Source organism: Nyctereutes procyonoides, unplaced genomic scaffold, assembly GCF_905146905.1.
Source record: "Nyctereutes procyonoides isolate TBG_1078 unplaced genomic scaffold, NYPRO_anot_genome, whole genome shotgun sequence".
Taxonomy (NCBI): domain Eukaryota; kingdom Metazoa; phylum Chordata; class Mammalia; order Carnivora; family Canidae; genus Nyctereutes; species Nyctereutes procyonoides.
The window spans coordinates 15,677,877-15,692,648 of NW_026575120.1; the positions used below are offsets into that span (position 1 = coordinate 15,677,877).

The 14,772-nt window shown below is 33.2% G+C and overlaps 1 protein-coding gene across 1 annotated transcript in view; it reads left to right on the forward strand.

Moving 5' to 3' along the window:
• ADAM2 (ADAM metallopeptidase domain 2) overlaps window positions 1-14,772 on the forward strand; it is a 139,744-nt gene that overhangs the window by 105,326 nt on the left and 19,646 nt on the right. Inside the window, exons 15-16 of the mRNA XM_055335466.1 lie at window positions 242-347; window positions 8,186-8,369. Coding sequence (XP_055191441.1) covers window positions 242-347; window positions 8,186-8,369 — 290 coding nt within the window. The remainder of the gene's footprint in view (window positions 1-241; window positions 348-8,185; window positions 8,370-14,772) is intronic.

The window sequence follows — 14,772 nt, forward strand, 5'->3', positions numbered from 1 at the left end:
AGAAAATAAACTGTACACTATGATTAAGATATCCTTTTGGATAGTTGACAAGAGTGCTTTCAATTTTTAAATATTTCATTGAGGTAATTTAGTGTGATCTTAAATTTAGTTTTTGTTTTCAATTTATATTATGATTGTATTTTCTACAATATATTTTAAAACATTTCAGAATTTCAAATATATTCATAAAATATTTTAAATTTATACAAGCTCAATATGACTAACCACATATTTTTTTCAGATGCAGATTTTGGTCCTGAAGAGTGTTATGCTTACCTTAATACTAAGGCTGATATATCTGGGAACTGTGGTTCAGGTGCTTCAGGATACATACGGTGTAAAACTAAGTATGCTTTAAGAAATCTATTTGAGAAACTCTATTGCTTTAAATTAGAAAATACCACCAGATAATTAAAGTTATGAGTAATCAGAATATTACTTGATCATGAAGACTAGAAATTATGTCTTTAATACAGAATATTTATACTGTTCTTTCTTCTATATCTAATTATCCCTTATGCCTTCCCACAGTGTTTAATTTATATAGGTACATTAACATTAGTTAGACTGATCCTTCTTATTTTGCATACTGTCACTTTAATTTTACAATACTTGATCTTAGCCAAAAGGCTGAGAAACAATTGTCACTTTAATTTTGCAAAGAATGAGCATTCTTCTGGTGATGAAATGAAAATACATGAATTTTTACTATCCAGTAAGGAAAGCACTGTGGTTAAGAATAGATACTCTATAGTCATGCATCTTGGTTTCAAATCCTAATCCCACTGCTTACTTACTTGTGTGACCTTGGATATGTGCTTCATTTTTCTGATATGTAAAATATAAACATGAATTCCATTAACACTATTGGGTTGATGCCAGTGTGGAATTTAGATAGTCTGTTGGGAATATTTAGAATGTTGCTGTTATTATAATATTTTATTTTGATATGATTTAAAAATTTGATAGTAAAAGTAAAAATTCTGTAAAACATTTCCAATTTAAAAAAGAAACATTTCCAGTTTGCATGAATAGTATAGATTCCTCATACACCTTTACCTAGGTTTACCGATTGTTTACATTTTGCCCATTTGCTTTATCCTTCTGTTTTTCCAACTCTCCTCTCATCTTCAAAATGATTTTCCTAAAATATTTGAAAGAATATTAAAAACTATCCTTCTCTAACCCCTAAATAAATCATGTGTCTTTCCTGAGAATAAAGATATTTTCTTATATAACTACATTGCAGCTATAAAAACATAGCTTGTATTAAAATTTCTTTGTTTCAGTGAAGTATTTATAGCTATTTTGCCTATTTAAGGAACAAATCCAGTCATACCAATTTTTCATCTAGAAAATTTTGTTTTAATTTTTTCTTTTTCCATATGGTTTTTTAAAAATGCTACAGAGTAATTGTTTTAAAGATTTCCTTCAATTTGATTTTGATGGATATTTTTCATAATTATTCATGTTATGCATTTTGGCATGCTTACTACTGAAGTGATGTATGCCCTAATGAAGTTTTTAAAAGGTGCTTGACATTTTTTTCTCAATCTTGGATATTTTAGGTTAAATTATATTGAGACCATGTTCCTCTTCAAACTTTCACCCACTAGGTTTAAAATCCATTGATGATTTGTAACTCCATTATTGATTCTACTTTTCTAAGCTAGAAATGTGCTGTAGGAAGTATTCCCTTCACTATATTTATTTGTTTGTTTACATATTTGTTAATATCAGTTCAGATTCACCAATTGTTATTTTACTTAATAGTATAGAATACATTACTGATATTTATTTTTATTCCTTTTCAAATTGTCTCAGTTTTGGCTACTGGGAGTTTCTTTTATTTGGCTATAGTGTTTTATCAAAAGTGTGTATGGCTCTTTAAGAACTTCCAAGTTTTTCTATCACAAAATGTACTATACTCCTGTTATGCTTTTTCCTACCCCTACTCTGGATACAGCTATATATCCAAGTAGCCCATATTCCTTTTAGTAGAGAATAATATTTAAAAAATAAATATCTGGGCACCAGATGTGCTTATTTAAAATGTCTTTCATTACTTCTAAGCCTTCTTAGTCAGTAGAGCTAGAACATACATGTAATATATGCATCATGCAATTTCTTATATGTTCACATATATCTCTGTATTTAAGACATGAACTTCCAGTGATAATTTTATTTCTGATTAAACACCACAGAGTACATTTTAGTATATTTATATAAGTTGCCTTTCATATGTTCAAGCTCAAAATACATTGAAGTTTGTTTCACAATTACTAAAATTGTGTATAAAAATTGTGTATACTGACTAAAGAAAAACTTCTAGCTATTATGACTGTATTTTCCTTTAAATTAATGATCATTTTTATATTAACTTTTATAAAGTGCTTCTCTGCTAATTGCAATATTTGAATAAGTTTGATATTGGTATCTAGTGATTAATATGCTTCTTAACTATGTCACCTTTAATCACCTTTAATTTTTTTTGGCATGTTTCACAATTTTTAAATTTTATATTGGATACTATGAAAAATATGTAAGAGATACTTTGCATTCATTTATGCTTTCTGAAAGCTATAGAATTTTGTTATGGGAGGCATTTAACATAGTTGGACTCATGCTATAAACAATAATCTCTCTTTGAGTAGCAGCTGAAATACTGTTTATTTCTTTAAGCCTCTTAAGATGCTTTTTATGAACTTCCTGGAGTCTTCGCTGCACATGGTTGGTTCAGTGGTCATCCAGATTTTAGAATGAAGTTTGTACACACTTTAGTGCTAAGTACCTTTTAATTTCCAGTTACCTAATTGACGGAGGCCCATTGTTTTGTTCTGCACTCTTATTATTCAAGTTAAGAGATAGAATGTTCTACACTGAATAAAAAAAAAACAATCCACAGTATCTCTTGATTTAGTTCTCATTCTTAAGGCTCAGTTAATCATATAATTCTTCCCTTTCTGGTTATATTCAGATGCCTTCTGTGTGTGTATGTGTATGTGCATGTGTTTCAGATTAGAATTGTACCCTTACTGGAATATACTTCAACCCATGCTTTGTAGATCAGGTTCTGTGTCGATGCCTTCCAGCCAAAGACCACAGGAACACACTTGTAGTTGAACATGTGATGTTCATATCATATATGAACATATATTACATGTACCAGTCAGTGAAACTAAACACTATGGGAAACTGTGGGACATCTTGGTTCCAGAGTTTTAGAAACTTTTTCTTGTAGGATTTGGGTGTGTTTTAAGTGATTTTCAACAGGATTTTAGAAAGTGGATCTTTCTTCTGAATCGGATGTTCTCAGAAAGTGAAGGTAATTCTATGATTGGATACCTCATTAGAACTTATATACGAAGCAGGAAGACTGGAGAGAAGTTAAAGTCATTGATAATGAAGCAATAGTCACTCAGCTGGATGAAAGGGATGCTTGGTAATCTTGTTTGGACAACGTTTATGTCATGTCTTTTATGTTCAAGACATAATTTATGGAGCAAGTTTTTCCTTTTTCTTGATCCATCATGGCCACAGAGTGACTTGGCTTAAAGTTAATGCCCCTAAAATTGCTTATATTCAACAGTTAAGCATGATGATTTAGTTATGAGTGCAGGTCAGTACTCTAATGCCTTGCTGTTAATACTTTCACCCGAATGTCAAGAGCTGCTTTTTCTTTTCCGCTTTCCTTTTTTGCCCAAAGGCAGAAAAAAATCAGACCATAGAAAGATATCTATATTTTCATCATTGCTATGATTTTACTGTTTAGGAAGTTATTTAGAGAACATTGTGTACAGTTGGGCTGGTGTCACTCTCCCCTACCACTTTTGGTGAAGCCTCTGATGTACCACTGGCTGTGTGGTAGAATTTAAGATCTCCAAAAGGATTCATAAGCCAAATAAAATTTTTAGTGTATGTTAATACACTTTAAATAGATGCTCACATTAACCATAAGACATAATTTTCAAGATCCACATTTTGTTAAAATACTGCATATGCCTTAATGTACATAGTGATAATTCTAGAGTACATAATTGAATTGCTTTCATTAATTAATCTAAGTTTAGCCCTTGAAATCTTAATTTTTTTTAATTTTATTTTTTTGAGAGACAGTGCGAGAGAGCATGAGCAAGGTTGGGGGAGGAAGAGGGAGAGAGAGAGAGAAGCAGGCTGTCCACTGAGTATGGAGCCCAATGTGGGGCTCATCCCAGGAACTTGGGATCATGACCTGAGCCAAAGGCAGATGCTTAACCAACTGAGCCACCCAGGTGTCCTTTAAAGTTTTTATTTAAATTCCAGTTAACATATAGTATAATATTAGTTTCAGGTATACAATTTAGTGATTCAACGTTTATATACAACACTTGGTGCTCATCACAGCAAGTGCACCACTTAATCCCTATCACCTATTTAACCCATCTTCCTCCACCCATCTCCTCTCTGATAACCTTCAGTTTGTTCTCTATAGTTAAGAGTCTGTTTCTTGGTTTTCCTCTCTCTTTTTCCCCACTATGCTCATTTGCTTTGTTTCTTAATTTGCATAAATGAGAGAAATCATATCGTATGTGTCTTTCTCTAATTGACTTATTTCACTTAGTCTAATACTCTAGCTGATCCATATCACTGCAAATGGCAAGATTTCATTCTTCTTTATGGCTTAATAATATTGCATTATGTATATATATGTATATATGTATATATGTATATATGTATATACTCCCACTTTTTTCTTCATGCATTCATCAGTTGATGGACATTTGGGCTTTTTCCATAGCTTGGCTCTTGTAGATAATGCTGCTGTCAATATTGGGGTGCATATATTCCTTTGAATCAGTATTTTTGTGTCCTTTGGGTAAATACCTAATAGTGCAGTTGCTGCATCATAGAGTAATTTTATTTTTAACTTTTAGATTAACTTCCATACTGTTTACTGGAGTGGCTGCACCACTTTGCATTCCTACTAACATCTACATCCTTGCCAACACTTGTTTCTTGTGTTGTTGACTTTAGACATTCTGAAAGGTGTGAGGTGACATCCCACTGTACTTTTGATTTACATTTCCTTGATGACCAGTGCTGTTGAGCATCGTTTCATGTGTCTTTTGGTCATCTGTATTTCTTTTTGGAAAAATGTCTATTCATGTCTTCTGCCCACTTTTTAACTGGATTATTTGCTTTTTGGGCATTGAATTGTATCAGTCCTTTATATATTTTGGATACTAACCCTTTATTGCATATGTCATTTGCAAGCATCTTCTCCCATTCCAAAGGTTTCCTTTTAGTTTTGTTGATTATTTCCTTTGCTGTGCAGAAGCATTTTATTTTGCTGAAGTCCCAATAGTCTATTTTTGCTTTTGTTTCACTTGCCTCAGGAGCCATATCTAGTTAGCAGTTCCTATGGCTGATGTCAAAGAGGTCATTGCCTGTGTTCTCTAGGATTTTGATATTCCTGTCTCACATTTAGGTTTTTCATCCATTTTGAATTTATTTCTGTGTATGGTGTAAGAAAATGGTCCAGTTTCATTGTTCTGCATGTTGCTATCCAATTTTCCCAACACCATTTGCTGGAAAAGACTGTCTTTTTCCCACTGGATATTCTTTCCTGCTTTGTTGAAGATTAATTGACCATGTAGTTGTGGTTTCATTTGTGGGTTTTCTATTCTATTCTGTTTATCTATGTGTCTACTTTTATACCAGAGCTATATTTTCTTTGGTATATACCTTGAAGTCCAGAACTGTGATGCTTCTGGCTTTGCTTTTCTCTTTCAAGTTTTCTTATAGGTTATTCAAGGCCTTTTGTGGTTCCATACAAATTTTAGGATTGCTTGTTCTCACTCTGTAAAAAATGGTGGTACTTTGATAAGGATTGCTTTGAATGTATAGATTGTTTTGGGTAATATGGACATTTTAACAGTATTTGTTCTTCCAATCCATAAGTATGGAATGAAATGTTTTTCCATTTCATTGTGACATCTTCAAATTCTTTCATTAGTGTTTTATAGTTTTCAGATTACAGATATTTTACCTCTTTGTTTATGTTTATTCCTAGGTATGTTTTGATTTTTGGTGCAATTATAAAAGGTATCAATTCTTTCTTTTTTCTTTCTGCTTCATTATTGTTGTATAGAAATGTGACAGATTTCTCTACATTGATTTTTGTGTCCTGTGACTTTACTTAATTTGTGTATGTGATATAGTATCATGTTATCTGAAAATAGTGAAACTTTGTTTTCTTTCTTGCAATTTGGATGCCTTTTCTTTGTCTTTTTCCCTTCCTTCCTTTCTTCCTTCCTTCCTTCCTTCCTTCCTTCCTTCCTTCCTTCCTTCCTTCCTTCCTTCTTTTTTTCTTTTTGTGTGTGTTGTCTGATTGCTGTGTTTGGGCTTCTTGGACTATGTTAAATAGCAATGTTGAGATTGGACATCCCTGTCCTGACTATATGGAAAAAAAAACCCTCAGTTTTTCCTCATTGAAGAGGATATTACCTGTGGGTTTTTCATAATTGATTATGTTGAGGTATGTTCCCTCTAACCCTACTTTATTGAGGATTTTTATCATGAATGGATGTTGTAGTTTGTTGAACGCTTTTTCTGCAACTCTTGAAATGGTTCTATTCCTTTCTTTCATTAATGTGTTTTTGCATCGATTTCTCACTTTCTGTAAATTTTAGGTGGAATTACTTTTTTCTTTATGCATTTTATAGATTTTATCATATGAGCCACATGGCATTGCACTTTTCTTTGTAATTGGGGAGTACATTTATATTCTAGGCAAATTTAAAGTTTTCACTGGTGTTACTTCCTGTCAGTCTTTTTCAGTTTTCTCTAGCACATGCATGTAGCCTCCCTGTCAGCTAGGGATGTGATATAAGGAGAATTTATCACTACCCTTTATGGAGCTATTATTTTCAGGATCATGCCTTTAATTTCTGTCTGATCTGTCACCCTGAAATGGTTGTTTTGACAAATTTGCCCAGCTTTATATCTGTTTTGGGGGTAGGTGATTTAAATATTTCTTCTCTCTCATAGCCTCCTCATTTAGATTTATCTGCACAATTTTCTTGATTCTGTGTCTAACTTATCACAAAATCTAGCACTGATCCATGATAGATACTGTCATCTAACTAAGCATAAAAAGAGACTTCCTTGGGGATCCCTGGGTGGCTCAGCAATTTGGCGCCTGCCTTCCGCCCAGGACATAATCCTGGAGTCCTGGGATCGAGTCCCACATTGGGCTCCCTGCATGGTGCTTGCTTCTCCCTCTCTCTCCCTGCCTCTCTCTCTCTCCATCTCAAAAAAAAAAAAAAAAAAAAAAAAAAAAAAAAAAAAAAGAAAAGAAAAGAAAAAGAAAAAAGAGAGACTTCCTTAATCTGGTAAAGCTATATACATTTTGTACTTCTGCAAGCTTCCATCTAGGATAAATTCCCTTCAGTGTAAAGAACTTGGTATACATTTTCTTTAGTCCAGGACAGGACTGCTGGTGACAAATTTTCTTAATTATTGTCTGAAAATGCTATATTTCATTTTGAAAGATTTTTTTCTCTATATATAGAATGGGAAGACAGTTTGTTTATTTTTTGAATCTGTCATTCAATAATCTTCTGGTTTCCATTGTTTCCCTTGGAAAGTCAATTTTAAATTTTATTTATTGCCCTTTTGCTTTTAATACTTTTTTATATTCTGGTTACTTTTACCAGTTTTTCTGTGGTTTATAGACTATCTTTATGATGAAGTTTCATGGCTATATTTTAATATTTATTATGAATAATGCTTTTTGAATATGGGTCTCAATCTCTTGTCTTTTTGGGACTAATAATTCTGATATTAGGTATTATGTTTGAAAAATTGGAAAGAAAATCCAATGAGATTCATAATTAGATGAACTTTTACCAATTTTTTAAAATGGAATAAGCTTGGAATTACTTATCTTTAAAAATCAAAAAAAGAGTGAAGGAATTATTACCAAAAAAGTGATCAGGCTGAGAATAATTAAAAATTATTAAAATATTGAGTTATTTTTAACAATGCAGGCAAGGCCTTAATACTTTTTGTCATTTTACAATTAATTTGCATGCGTCTCTTTGCAAGCCTTCAATGCTTTACCTAAATCATTTTACTTTATAAATGATATTCTAATATTTCTTTTTATTAAAAGCTAATGATTTCATTTATTTGTAAATTATAGGGATCTGCCATGTGGAAAATTAATATGTGAATATAGAGGAGAAGGAATAATTAATATTCCAAATGCCACTGCTATTTATGCCAAAATAAATGGACGCCTCTGTGTTGCATTGGATTTTCCACATGATTTTATTGATGGCAATAAGATGTGGGTAAAAGAAGGAACTGTTTGTGGTCTTAATAAGGTACGTAGTCTTTTATTACCAAATAAATTCCTAGTATTTTATACTTTATTTTCAAATGCATGTTCAATATTTTTTTCATAACTAAGTGCACATTTGATTTCAAAAATAAAAAACTTTAAGAATAAGAAAAAAAACTTAAATCTGCATTCACACACATTACTTTGCTATGAACATTTTATTGGCTATTCATACTTTTTTTTCATGGAAATTATATATATTCACTGAACTGAGAATCATACTGTTTATTCACTGTATTTTATTAACCTGTCTCATATTACATAGAGAGTACCAACGCCATGAATTTATCTTTTCCTATAATTGTTTAAAATAGCTGTTAAAATAATATATGGTCATTTTTGCAATGAAAATAATAAAGATAAAGAGACTAAAGCAAAATCTTTCAAAGGCACACACCTGAGATGTAACCACTCTCTATTTTCATGAACTTTCCAACAACTCTTAATTTATATACTCATTTACATAAATATAGAATATTTATTATAATAACTACATTTTGTATACACAATACTTGAATTTTTATTGAAGTAGAGATGACATACAACATTACATTAGTTCCAGGTGTATAACAGTGATTTTTGGAAAGCCTATACATTAAGCTATGCTCACAACAAGGGTAGTTATCATTTATCACCATTCCTGTTTCTCTCACTGACTGTCCTTCACTCATTTGGCCATCTCCTCTCTACCCTGCCTTGGCAACCATCAATTTGTTCTCTGTATTTATAGGTCTGCTTCTGCTATTTTTATTATTTGTTTGTTTGTTTCTTAGATTCCATATATCAATTAAAACATATGGTATTTGTCTTTTTCTGCCTGTTATTTCACTTAGCATAATATCCTCTAGGTCCATTCATGTCGTCACCAATGGCAAGATCTCATTATCTTTTATGACAAATATTCTCTCTCTCCCTCTCTCTCTATATTATATAATTAATAATAATATATTATTATATATTATATAATTAATAATAATATATATTATTATATATAATAACTCTTGTTATTTCTTATTTTTATTTAATAAAATAATACATATTTTATTATATATAATGTAGTACATATTGGTGTGTTATATTTATTATATATAAAGTATATATAGATTTTTTATTTAGATATTATATATAATATGTATTATTATATATGTAATAACTCTTGTTATTTCTTATTTTTTTAAAAGATTTTATTTATTCATGAGAGACACACAGAGAGAGAGAGAGAGAGGCAGAGACATAGGCAGAGGCAGAGGGAGAATCAGGCTCCATGCAGGAAGCCCAATGAGGGACTCAATCTCCAGGATCTCCAGGATCATGCCCTGAGCTGAAGGCAAATGCCCAACTGCTGAGCCACCCAGGTGGCTAGTCATTGAAACTAGTCATTCTGACAGGTGTGATGTGATATCTCACTGTGGCTTTGATTTGCATTTCCCTGATGATTAGTGATGTTGAGCATCTTTTCATGTGTGTCTTGGCCATCTGTTCAGACTTTTATATACAGAGAACAAATTTGTTGCAGTTGCCATAGAGGACGTGGTTTGGGGGATGCATGAAATAGATACAGTGGATTAAGAGGTACAAACTTCTAGTTATAAAATAAATGTGATGGAGATAAAAAGTACAGGATGGAGGCAGAGGACACTTGGGTGGCTCAGTGAGTTGAGCATCAGACTCTTTGTTTCAGCTCAGGTCATGATCTCATGGGTAGTGAAATCAAGCCTCATGTTGGGATCCATGCTCAGTTAGGAGTCTACTTGAAGATTCTCTCCCTCTGCCCTTCCCCCAACTCATATACCCTCTCTCTCTCTCTCTCCTTCAAATAAATAAGTAAATAAATAAATAAATAAATAAATAAATAAATAAATATATTTATATATATATTAAAAGTACAGCATAGGGAATATAGTTAATAATACTATAATAACATTGTTTGGTCACAGATGTTTTTAAGCTTACTGTGTTGAACATTGAATAATACATAGAACTGTCAAATTAGTATGTTGTACACCTGAGACTAATAAAACATTGTATGTTAATTATATTCAATAAGGATATATATATTAACATATTACCTGATAATTATGGAAATATTTGCCATACAATTAATGTCCTATTATAACCTAGCTTTACTAATGTTTATTTTAAAAATTAGTAAGTAAAAAAGTATCTAAAGCTTGTCACCCCAAATTCTCACAAAAACTCATTTTTAAAACTTTGTAATAAGTTTTAATTTCATAAAATTTACTTCACAAAATATTTCCTAAATTATTGCCTAAACTGTCTTGTATTTTTAACTCTCCATTATTTCTAAGCAGCCAAACATAGGCTATCATGAATTAGGAATTGCACAAGACCCACCAAGAATGACTTAAACAGTTGATGGCTTATTCTTTCCCATTATTTAAAAAGTAGGGGAGACTGTTTATCGAGAAGAGTTAATGGGTTCCATATCATCAATGATCTAGATTCAGTCTAATTTTCAGCTATAGATCCTGTAACAGTGATACTCTTCCTGGTGTTTTCAAGATGATTGGTGGAACTCCAACTATCTCCACATTTTAAGAATGATTTTTGGAAATAGCTAAAGTGTAAAAAGAATGCATGTCATTTTTATTCACCACAGTTAGTAAACAGAATGAGGAATATTTGGTAGTCACTACTCTGCCACAGTATTTGTGATTAAGGTGATGCTTTATTAAATAAGACATCTGTGTCAGCAGATTTAAACCATTATACTATTCATCATTAAATAAGCAATAGATATAATGTTGGAAAAGTTTCTGTTTCAAGGTAGGGAGGATACAGGTGCTGGGCAGAGATTATGGGAGATATTATCCAAATGGTATCTGCAAGATTTTTGGCTTCATTTATATCCATATATTTCTACCAGCAAAAGATAATCAAGCTAGCTTCATGTTAGTGTTCTAATAAATCATTTTGGTATTCTGAAAATTAGAGTATCATTGTTTTTTACATGCTTCATCTATAAATGTTCATTTGAATTTTAATGGATTCATCATTACAAGAAATTTTATAATTCTTTTGGTTTACAAAGAAATAGCAGGAGAGGGCAGCCCCAGTGGCGCAGCGGTTTAGCGCCGCCTGCAGCCCGGGGCCTGATCCTGGAGACCGGGGATCGAGTCCCACGTCGGGCTCTCTGCATGGAGCCTGCTTCTCCCTCTGCTTGTGTCTCTGCCTCTCTCTCTCTCATTCTGTGTGTGTCTCTATGAATAAGTAAATAAAATCTTAAAAAAAAGAAATAGCAGGAGATATTGAATCCTAAGCATATTGTTTCAATTTTCAGACATTAGTGACTAAGTATGAGAAATAGTACATGTTACTACCTACTTGTGCACAGTTAATCTTAAAGGGAATCTAACACGGATTTGCTAAGATATGTATTTAAGTCTTGATCTTGAAATTCAAACAAAAATGATAAGCACAAAACCTAATATGAAAATGTTCTCTCAAAAGAAATAAGCACAGGAGCACCTAGATGGCTCAGTTGGTTAAATGTCTGCTTTCAATTGGTCATGATCCTGGGGTCCTGGGATTGAGCCCCACATTGGACTTCCTTCTCAACAGAGTCTCTCTCCCTGATCCTGTTTTCTTTAACTATCTCTCGAATAAATAAATAAAATATTTTTTAAAAAAAGAAACCAGCACAGATACTCTATTACCATATTTAAGGAAGATCAGAGTAGAAAATATTGTATGATTCTGAGGGAGAAACTGAAAGAGTTATAAAAGAATATGGTGGAAACAAGAAATTCCTGACAATTGCCATCATTTTTACTGCTACTATGGCTAGCTATAAGGGAAGACAGGAATAAGACAGCACTAAAAATAGAAATGATAATTATGAGCACTGCTATACATTGGTTTTATTTGTTTTTCCTTGAGTAAAAAAATGTAAAACATTACAGTATGAGAAAAATCTCTACAATGTGGGCAGGGTAATTTTTATTTGCCTCTTCCTACAGAATGGAAAACAAGAGTTGATTTCATATGTTCCTAAAACATAAACTTTTTGCATAAACATAAAGGATTAAAACCCTGAAGATATACACAAGTCAGTATATCATACTACTGATGGTATTGAAATAGATTGTTGGAAGTCACCTGGCTGGGTCTGAAAAATCACACTGGTTGACTGTGCTGAATAAAACTCCAGGCATAATCAATTTTAATGGACAAAAATGCATAACATTTAAAATGGTACTCCTAAAAAAATAAATAAATAAAAAATAAAATGGTACTCCTTTAGGATGCCCCTTTCTTATTTTCAAATAGGTTTTATTATAAGGAATGAATGTTAATTTTTTAAAAAACATTTATCTGGATTGATTTGACTTATCTCACATTTTATTTACATGTAATCACTTTATAGTGTGTATTAAATAAATATTCTGTTTTTCCTCCACCCTTTCAACTGTGGAAAATAATTCAATTTGTTTAGACTGTATATTCCCCAAATACTAACAAACAATATACCATCTTTTAGGGTGCCCTCGGCTGCTGTGAATAGTAGTATATACTGTTCTCACAGTTTAGTGATTGTACCTACTATCTTAGTTTTTAAAACACTGTGTATAAAATACATACAATTTTTTGTATGTAAAATATGTATAGCATAAATTATAGGTAAATATGTATAGCATACATTTTACCCTCTTAATCATTTTCAAATGTGCAGTTCAGAAACATAAGTACATTCACATTGTTGTTGCAGCCACTATCACTATCTCCAGATAATTTTTATTATAAATTGAAACATTGAAACTTTCTACACATTAAACTATAACTCCCCAATGAGCCTTCCCCGCAATGCTTGGTAATCACTATTCTACTTTCTGTCTCTAAATTTGAATATTCTAGGTACCCAATCCAAGTGGAATCATACAGTATTTAACCTTTTGAGTCTGATTTATTTCCCCTGATAATATGTTTTCAAATTCACCCATTTTATTACTATACCAAAATGTCATTCCTTTTTCAGTCTGAATAATATTCCATTGCCTGTTTGTACCATAAATTGCTTATCCATGTATCTGTAAATGGCCATTTGGTTTGTTTTTCTTCTGGCTATTGTAAGTAGGGTTGTTACCACTATCAGTGTACAAGTCTGTTCAGGTCACTGTTTCCAACTGTTTGATTCTGTATCTAAAGGCATTCTGGATCATATTGCAATTCTGTTTGACATGATCCCCGAGTACCGCATCGGGTTTCCCGTCCGGTGCGTCTTTCTCCCCTCTCCCCGTGCCTACGTTTCTGCTTCTGTGCGTCTGTCACGAATAGATCCATGGGGGGGGGGGGGGGGAGAGGATAAAAGGGTGAGACCTGGGGAATCGCTGGGTCATCAGGCGCCGGTCGCGATGGCACAAACCACTCGAGTGCCCCCGCACGGGGAATCGAGGCGGGCGCGAGGGCACGGCTTGCTGGTCGACCCGCGGAGGGGCGGAGACACGGGCGCGCCGTGCGGCCGGCGGAGCGGGCGGGGCGGGGCGGGGCGTGAGACCCGGTCGGTCGGCTGGTCGCACCGGGAGGGCGAGGGGGAAATTTTTGAGGAACTCCCATACTATTTTCTACTACTTTACATTTCTGCCACCAGTGCAAAAGGGTTACAGTAGCTTCACATCCTCAACATTTGTTCTTTTTTGCATGTAGCTGTTCAGTTCTTCTACCACTATTTATTGAAGAGACTGTCTTTTTCCCATTTTCATATTCTTGCCTCCTTTGTTGAAGATTAATTGACCATACAGTCATGGGTTTATTTCTGGGCATTCTGTTCCATTGATCTATGTGTCTATTTTTGTGCCAGTGCCATACTGTTTTAATTACTACAGCTTTGTGATATATCTTGAAATCTGGGATTATGATAACTCCAGTGTTGTTTTTGCTTTATATTTAAAAAATTGTTTTAATTTTTACCTTTAAAAAATATTTATTATTTATTTATTCATGAGAGACACAGAGAGAGGTAGAGACATAGGCAGAAGGAGAAGCAGAATCCCCGAGGGGAGCCCAATGCGGGAGCCCATCCTAGGACCCTGAGATCATGACCTGAGCCAAAGGCAGATGCTCAAACACTAAGCCACCAAGGTGCCCCAAGTTCTATTTTTTGAATAAAAGAAATTACATAGGCAGAATATATTAGAATTGGGTTATAGGGTGAGTGAATGAGATGGAGTCCTATGGGAACTAGGAACAATGAAGACTCAGAGGCAGGAAATGATAAAGCTTCTTCACAAAACAGGGATCAATCCCATTGGTTTCTTTCATATGTAAACTTGGAATAGTGTCAGGAGATAAAGATAATAAGATTGGTGGGTTTTTGAGAGATTTAAGGGGCCTGGCTTTTGTTTCTACTGAAGATTTTGAACAGGAGA